The 9,108-nt window shown below is 40.7% G+C and overlaps 1 protein-coding gene across 1 annotated transcript in view; it reads left to right on the forward strand.

Annotated features, from left to right (window-relative positions):
- The window catches only part of PPP1R14C (protein phosphatase 1 regulatory inhibitor subunit 14C), an 89,413-nt gene extending 80,802 nt beyond the window's left edge, over positions 1–8,611 (forward strand). Inside the window, exon 4 of the mRNA XM_019831630.3 lies at positions 7,026–8,611. Within this exon, the coding sequence (XP_019687189.3) occupies positions 7,026–7,100 (75 nt within the window). The 3' untranslated portion in view covers positions 7,101–8,611. The remainder of the gene's footprint in view (positions 1–7,025) is intronic.
- Positions 8,612–9,108: the final 497 nt, after the last annotated feature.

A 9,108-nucleotide genomic window follows, 5' to 3' on the forward strand; every position in this document is an offset into this window, starting at 1 on the left:
TCAGACATTTATGGAAGAAATTATACCAACTCTGTAAAAACTCTTTCCAAAACTTGAAAAGGAAGAATACTTCTCAACTCATTATACAGGGCAAGCAGTACTCTGCTACTAAAACCAAAGACATAATAAGAAATGTAGGCAAGTATTCCACATGAGCATAGCTGCAAAATTTCTAAAGAAAATTTTGTCAAATTGAATTCAACATTATATGTCTATATCTATATCTATATCTATATCTATATCTATATCTATATCTAGACACACACACACACACACACACACACACACACACACACACATCAAAAATCAATCAGGGTAAGTCACCATGTTAAGAAACTAGGAGGAAAAAGCCCTTTCTATAATTATGTCAACTGATGCAGAAAAAGCATTTGGCAAAATCCAATCTCTATTCCTGGTAAAAAAAAACAAAAAACAAAAAACAAAAAAAAACCAAAAAAAAACCTCTCAGCAAACTAGGAATAGAAGGGAAATTCATAAACTCTATAAAGAACATCTGCAAAAGGTAAAAGTCTACAAAAAGCTGCTGTAACTAACAACTGAGTTCAACAAGCTTGCGGGATATGAGGTAAATATATGAAAATCTACGGCTGGTAACAATTGGAAATTGAAATAAAACTATACCCCTCATAAAAATACCAACAATATTAAACACTTAGAAATATATCTGACAAAAGATGTGCAGTATCTGTACACAGAGAACTATAAAACGTTGCTGAGAACACGCATTGTTGATGTTCACAAATTGATTTATAGATTGAATGCAGTCTCAACCAAAACCCCAGCACGAGTTTGGTTTTGGTTTTGGTTTTGGTTTTGTTTTTTTTTTTTTTTTTTGGTAGAAATTTACAAGTTGATTCTAAAATTCTTAAGGAAATTTTAAAGACCTAGAATAGTCAAAACAATTTTATTTTAAAAGATCATCAAAGGTGGCAGACTAACATTACCTGATTTTAGAACTTATAAACCTATCCTTAGAAGACAGTGCGGTATTGGCATAAACAAAACAAAAAACTCCCAACTGACTTCACAGGGGAATTTTGATCAGACATTTATGGAAGAAATTATGCCAAATCTGTACAAACTCTTTTCGAAACTTGAAAAGGAAGGAATACTTCCCCACCTCATTCTAGGAGGTAAGCAATACTCTGCTACTAAAACCAGACAGAGACATAATAAAACAAACAAATAGATCAGCAATTCAGCCATTCCAGTCTTAGGTATTTACCCAAAAGAGATGGAAGTATATTCCATACAAAGACTTTTGTATGAATGTTTTAAGCAACTTTGCTTATAATAGCCCCATACTAAAAACAACCCAAATTCCCATCAACCGCTGAATGGATACATAAACCGTGGTATTCCTATACAACAAAATGCTACCCAGTGCTTAAAAAAATAAAGAAAGAAATGAGTTATTAATAAATCCAACAGTGTGGCTGAATCTCAAAATAATTATGTTGAGTGAAAGAAACCAAAAAAGTAGAAGACTAAAAAGTACATAGTGTCATGGTTCCTTTTGTATAAAACTCTAGAAAATGCAAATTAATCTAATAGTGACAGCGTATTCCCCGGGAATGAGAGGAACAGGGGGAGGAGAGAGGGATTGCAAAGGAGCATAAGGAAACTCGTGGAGGAATTGAATGTGTCCATTATGTTGACTGCACAGATGGTGGACTTGTGCCGGTCGTCTGCAGTTTATGGCCTGCCAATTATACCTTAATAAAGCTGTTGATCCAAAGAAAGTCATTGTGAACCTTTTAGTGGCAGGAGTTTCCGTCCCCAGCCATTCTACTGAAACTTCTCCCAGCCAGAACACAATGGTCCCTTTCTTGCCAACCCTGGCTTTGAATCTGTCTTGACTTTCTTAACCTCTCATTGGCACTTGGCTTGACTGAATGTCTCTTCTTTCTAGAAAAGTGTTCTTTTCTTGACTGCTGAACAGCATATTCTTGGGTTTTCCCGCCTTCTCATTGGTTTCTCCTTTTCAGTCTCCTTTGCTGGCCCCAAAACTTCCCCGAGAACTCACTTGTTAGGGGGCCTCTGGCCTTGGTCTTCAGCCGCCTTTTATTGTTTACGCTTTCCTCTACGTTTATCTCATCAAGCTTTGTGATTCAAAGTGTTGTCACCTGTGATGTCCAACAGAATTTTCTGAGATGACAAATATTCTATAGGCCCAATGACCAGTATGGTGGCCGCTGGCCACATCTGACTACTGACTATTTGAAATGGGACCATAGTGTGAATAAGGAACAGAATTTTAAGTTGTATTTATTTCCATTCATTTACATTTAAATAGCTACACTGTATCATTTCTATTATAGAATATAGAAATATAGGTTGCATATAAATATACTATAAATATCTATATTTATATTATTTATATTTATACCGCTTGTATATGTGGTTGGGGGCTACTGCAGCAATCAACTTTAGTCTAGATCATTGTGTTTATAAACTGGGGGAGGTAACCCATGAGCTGGTCTTGACCTTTATTTTTTTTCAAAATAAAGTATCAAGGGGCATCACATATAGTAAGAGTTGTATTTTTTTCAAGACACTTTTATTTTGGTCCTGTGTCTCTGGGGACGAGGTTCCTCTAACTATGTGTGTGGATCACATGTGGTTTTGTGGGGGGGGGGTTGTTTTTTAGTTGCAAGCCACCGATTTAAATGCTAGTGATGCTTGTTGCTTATGTCGTCAGCCGGGAGCTGAGATGCCAAGTCATGTTTATCTGTCTTCCTAAGATCCCCCTCACGTATGTAAGGGGCACCGCAGGTCTGTAAACCTGCTTTTTTCCCCCCTCCAGTTATCCCTCATCTCAGCATAATGGCACCACCTATCTTCCAGTTGATGAGGGTGGAGACCTTCATCCCCCTTTTCCCTGTCTCCTTCCTGTTTTACTGGGGCCCCATTCAGTCTAGCAAGGTCTTTTGGCTCTGCTTCTGGAATGGATCCACTTAATTTCCGTTTCGATTTTCATAAACTTTAAGGCCCTGGCATCCCTAGCCTGGATCTCTGTAACAGGTCCAAACTGGCCTCTCTTTTATTCTTTTTTTTTTTTTTAATGTTTTAAATGTTTATTTATATCTGAAGGAGAGAGAGACAGAGCATGAATGGGGAGGGGCAGAGAGAGAGGGAGACACAGAATCTGAAACAGGCTCCAGGCTCCGAGCTGTCAGCACAGAGCCCGATGCAGGGCTTGAACTCACAAACCATGAGGTCATGACCTGAGCCGCAGTCGGATGCCCAACTGACTGAGCCACCCAGGCGCCCCGTCTTGCATTCTTATCTTTATAAAATCCACTCTCCACGTGGCAGTCAAAGGGATCTTTTAAAAACCGAAATCAGATGATGTTGCTTCCCTACTTGAAAGTCTCCAGTGGCTTTCCATTGCATCAAGAATATTCTCTCAACACCTTACACGGCCAGTAAGGCCCTGGCAAGCTGACCCTAGCACCCCACTCATCTTGGCCTTTCCATACCAGGAACACCCACTCCCTTGCATGTTTCTCTGCAGGGCCTTTGCACATGTGTGATGACCCAGGCCCCCAGACTTCCCCTGAGCTGGCCTCTCTATTAATTTAGATCTCACATCAGATATCATTTCCTCAATGGGACAGCCTTTCTCTGACTAAATTAGTGTCCCCAACCCAAGTCTGAGTGATCTGTTTTGGAAGTAAATGAGATACATTGTTACTTACGTAGAGAATTTTTCAATAATATGAACAAGAGACATCGAAGTATTTTTGATTACAGATTCTTGAATCTTCTTTGAGAATTACCTGTAATCAGTAAAATCCTTCAGTGCAAGTTTCTGTGTGGAGAATAAATATTGGTCTTGCTGTTTTTTTTAACTTAGCTGAGCACCTCATTATGCAAATTTAACGAACACTTTAAAAATATGTATAATACGGTCTATTAAGTTACAGGCGTAAATTACAGTAGTATAAAATTTCAGAGATTTGTTGATGTTAATATATTATAAATACAAATTATTTGTTGAAAATTTTAATCAGTAAGATTACTGCACATCATGATAGATTTTTTGAGAAAATTTGAATGTGATTTAAATTACCAAATTGCTTTTGTCTTGAAGAAGAAAGGTCGGTAGCTTAGGGTATATTATTCCTTATGATATTTAATCTTTATTTTTATAATGAACTTTATGAAAAATATGTTATAGAAATAGTGTAGGATAAATGATAGGATTTGTAATTCTGACCTTGGCAATAAAAGAAAAAGAAAAAGGAAATCTACACTGAAATGTTAAAGTTCATACAGCAGTCATTTGAGTAACACTTTAAAAACAATGAAACTGAAACTGTGTGTTTCACATTACACTGTCTAAACCACATAGCAGGGGGCGAAATAGATGTGCACTTAATTAACAAAATGAAAATTGAAAATGAGTGTGAAAACTTGGCATTATTTTTTTAAATTTTTAAAAATGTTTTTATTTATTTTTGAGACAGAGAGAGACAGAGCATGAGCAGGGGAGGGGCAGAGAGAGAGGGAGACACAGAATCCGAAGCAGGCTCCAGGCTCTGAGCTGTCAGCACAGAGCCTGACGCAGGGCTTGAACTCATGGACTGTGAGATCATGACCTGAGTTGAAGTCGGACGCTTAACCGCCTGAGCCACCCAGGCGCCCCTAAAACTCAGCATTATTTTAGAAAACTCTTTAGATTAGATACAATAGTGCTCACAAAGTTAAAATAGGGTCTCATTTTACTTCTTATGTGTTCCATTCTGCCCAAGGTCAGAAGTGGCAGGGATGAAAATGTTTTTATCCTTTGACCCCTTTCTGGGTAGCTCTCCAAAGAGGATAATCTAAATTGCAGATTCATGCACCGAGATGTTAGTTGTGGCTTTGTTTATAATTCTGGAAAGTCAGGGACCAACCAAACATCCAGTGATGGAGAAATTAAGCGGAGTGTAGAATATCCATATAATAAAGGATCATATAACCACTGAAGTTAATTGTTAGGAAGACTAATGTTGTGGGAGAAAGCTGACATAATGACATAATGCTAAATTGAATAAAAGGACATATTTATATGGTGTGATCTCAATTAGGTAAAACACAGTTTTCATAGGAGAAAATATATTAGTGGTTCATTCTGAGGAGTAATTGTTGCTGGCTTATATTCTCTAAGTTGTTTAGGAAAATCATATAACTTTGTAATAGCAAAAACGTTACCAAAAAAAAAAAAAAAAGAAATTTGGTGGCTAACAAAATCCTAAATGTTTAAGCTTATTGTGTTTTAGAGCTGGAGAGTGGTTGGGGAGATCATTCGGCCTGGGAGGCCGTGACTAAGCGTTATGGTTGGTAGGAGAATTTAAGAGTGGTTCCTCACAAGGCCAAGTGGAGAGGAAGATTTCTCCGTGTTTTTTCTCTTGGTAAATTCCCAACGTACTCGGTTCTGTCATTCACTGACTGCTACTGGCTGGTCAGAAAGTTTGGCTGTCCGCTTCTCCTGTGACAAATATAAAATGGAAAGACAAGGTAATTATTGCCTAATAAATGGGATTTTTGGAGTAGCCAAAAATTTTAAGTCAACAATGAAAGATTCCTGAAGGCCTCAAGTGGGAACTGTTCTACATTGTTCTTCGATCTTTGGGTGTCCATCTATGAATAGGATGTGAAATCATTTTAGTTGGTCTCCCTCTGCATTACCTTTTAAATGAAATTAGAATAGAATAAAAAAGGGGCACCTGGGTGGCTCGGTCAGTTAAGCGTCCGACTTTGGCTCAGGTCACGATCTCACGGTATGTGAGTTCGAGCCCTGCGTGATCTCACGGTATGTGAGTTTGAGCCCCGTGTCGAGCCCTGTGCCGACAGTTCACAGCCTGGGGCCTGCTTGGGGTTCTGTGTCTCCCTCTGTCTCTGCCCCTCCCCTGCTCACACTTTCTCTCTCTCTCTCTCTCTCTCTCTCTCAAAATAACAAGTAAACATTAAAAAAATGTTTAAAAAAAAGAATAGAAAATATAGAGTGTATTATGTACATTATTTGTTCTGTAGATTTTTATTTCAGGTAAGTGTCTGTATGTACTGGATTGTAAATATAAAATGTGTGTGGATTTCAAAGAAAACTGATCTGTAGTCAAAAAAGTCAAAAGACTCTTCTTTCTGAGATGTAGATCAGTGGTTCTCAGTGTGGAACCAGCAGCAGGTTACCTGGGAGCCTGTCAGAGATGCACATCCTCACCTCCCCCCGCCCAGAACTACCGAGTCAGAAATTCTTGGGCCCAGCGCTCTGTGGTTTAATAAGTCCCCTGGTGGTTCTGATGAGGACTTACATTCGAGAACCGCTGTTCAAGCCTTGCTGTTCCGGGGGTGGTCCAGAGATGGACACTGGCATCAGCTGGCAGCCGGTGAGAGATACAGACTTTCAGACCCCAACCTGGGCCTACTGAGTCAGAACCCACAAGCTCTCTGGGTGATTCGTATGCTCATAGTAAAGGTTTATCCAAGGTTGAGAAAGCTGATCTAAACCACATGTGCCTTTGGAGGCCAAATCAATAATGTCGGTGACTGAGAGCAGCCTGTGTTTTTCTCCCCCAAAGAGAGCAGTGGCGAGAAGGCATCACGATGTGAGGTTTAATTATGCTTCATTGGTTTAAAAATGTCCTGTAGCAGGGGCGCCTGGGTGGCGCAGTCAGTTAAGCGTCCGACTTCAGCCAGGTCACGATCTCGCGGTCCGTGAGTTCGAGCCCCGTGTCGGGCTCTGGGCTGATGGCTCGGAGCCTGGAGCCTGTTTCTGATTCTGTGTCTCCCTCTCTCTCTGCCCCTCCCCCGTTCATGCTCTGTCTCTCTCTGTCCCCAAAAATAAATAAACGTTGAAAAAAAAAATATCCTGTAGCGAACCAGCAAGGGTTAACCCATCCAACCAGACTCATCACCTACAAGTTAACTGCACTTGACCTCACTGACTTCAAGCAGATTTGAACCCCACATTTTGGTAGAGCAAGCCTGCCAGATTAACTTCTTCTGCTCTCTTTTAGGAATTTATCCAGGAGCTGCTCTGTCGGATAAGAGGCATGAGAAAACTGAGTCCTCCGCAGAAGAAGACTGTATAATTCTAGCACAGGGTGGACCGTCCCAGAGACGAAGAAGGGGTCCTGGGATTTGGGCTTCATGAAGACATTTATTAAAGACTAGTTGCCCTGATGAGAACCTTTTTTTGGGGGGAGGGGGTGTCTATTAGACATTTATTCAAGAGTGTTCCTTTTTTGTTTTAAAAGGTTTTGCTAGTGTAATATTTTAATAGCAAGGGTATCACGACTCTGGTTTCAGCCCAACCAGGGGTATCAAACCAGGCAGACATGGAAGAATGGGCAGGGCCAGGCACCGTTTTCTTTGAGAAATCAGAGGTTTAGGACCTAACTATACAGGGATGATGGTTTTCTTACAGCTAGTTTGGTAATACTTTTTCCTAAGTTGTACAACTGTCTCAGATGTCGAATTTCTTGTATATATCTCCACACGACTAAGTTAAAAGGTAGATGTGAGTTTTATTTCACACCGATGGAATAAACTTGTGGTTTTCCTTTCGCTGGAGGTCACAGGACCTGTGCGTTCAAGAGGTCACGAGACACTCTTCGCGTGACCCGCTGCTGACCTTCAACATTCACTTTATGCACCAAAGTGAACGAAGTCAGTGTATCCGTTATTTTCATGAGCTACGCCACAAAAAGTCGAGTTGGTCAAGGGCTTAATTCATGGACTTTATATTATTTCATTATTTGGGATGCTTTGCCAGGTCACGTCCTTATTGCCTCGTTTGTGGTCTTTTAAAGTTTTATGAACCCTTAATTTGAAGAACTATTCAGATGTCTAGAGAAATGCCCATGCTGAGTGGTGTTTTGCAGTGGGGAAAGGAAGCACCGTGTAGCAATGAATTCTCTGCTTTCAACCAAATACTGTGTATTATTCTCTCCCCACGAAAGCAGGTCGTAAGGAAAGTTAGCAAATTGGGTATCGTCCTCCCTAGAAGTAGATCTGGTCCCTTCCGTCCCTGGACAGCATTAGACCAGAGCAGGCAAACCGAGTGTTGAACACCGTAGAGGTGAGAAAGCTTCACCTTCTCTCAAGAGAGTTGATCCAGGGGCATTTGCTCGTGTGGAAGGGGGGTGGAGATTGTGTTTTTGGTTGTCTCGTTGGCATGTGGTGAGGATTCCGGCTCCGGGCCCTAATCATGCACCCCGGCCTCCTTGCTTGGAGCTAGGCGTGGGGCACCAGCCCTGCCCCTCTCTGTTATATATCAGCTCCCTGGAGAAGCGTCAACATTCAGATGGATGTGGGCTGGGTAAAAGGTCAGAGTAGAAACTCTTCCTTCCCCCCCAGGAGGCCTCCACTGCCTCCCCACAGAAACCCCACTTACTGTAAGACGTCTCTAGGTGGCCCTGTCCGAGGACAAGGGTTAAACATTTTCTATCAAGGGTGCTCTGAACATATTTTATTTTTTAAAAGAACTATGTTTGTGAATTTTATGTATACTGGCAAGCTTTCGAAAATGTATTTAATTTTGTAATGTTTACCAATGATTTATTTACAAGCTATTTACTCAAATAAATGGAGCTGCTTACAACTCTGCGTGCACATTTCATTGCAAAACATGTTAAAATGATCACTTGACTCTGTGAGGTGTTCTGCGGACAGGGGCACCAAGCACTTCCATATGGCTTTTCGTTTTCGAGGTGTTTTCGGGCATCTGATCCTGGCTGTCTCCTGATGGAAGCAGAGTTGCTAGAAAACACTCCTGGGCCGGGAAGGAAACCGATGAACTCTGTGTATTTGGTCCTGCTTGGACTCCATGCCAACCCTCTCTCAGGCTATGTGCTTTGCATTTAACTAAAATTCCCTTTTCTCCATCTGATAGAAAGTCTCAAGAAAATTAGAAATCAATCAGATATTCCAATTATTGTTAGAATGCCGTGGACCCTATAAACGGAAAAATACCGAATTTGCAGGGTTTCCATTAGGCCAGCCTGAGTGATGGACTGGCTGGTTTAGATCTCCTCCTAAGTATGTCCAGAGCTTCTAGTATTTACCCCATCACAGAGTGTACCCACGGTATTATTACTG

The sequence above is a fragment of the Felis catus genome, chromosome B2, assembly GCF_018350175.1.
Source record: "Felis catus isolate Fca126 chromosome B2, F.catus_Fca126_mat1.0, whole genome shotgun sequence".
Classification (NCBI taxonomy): Eukaryota; Metazoa; Chordata; class Mammalia; order Carnivora; family Felidae; genus Felis; species Felis catus.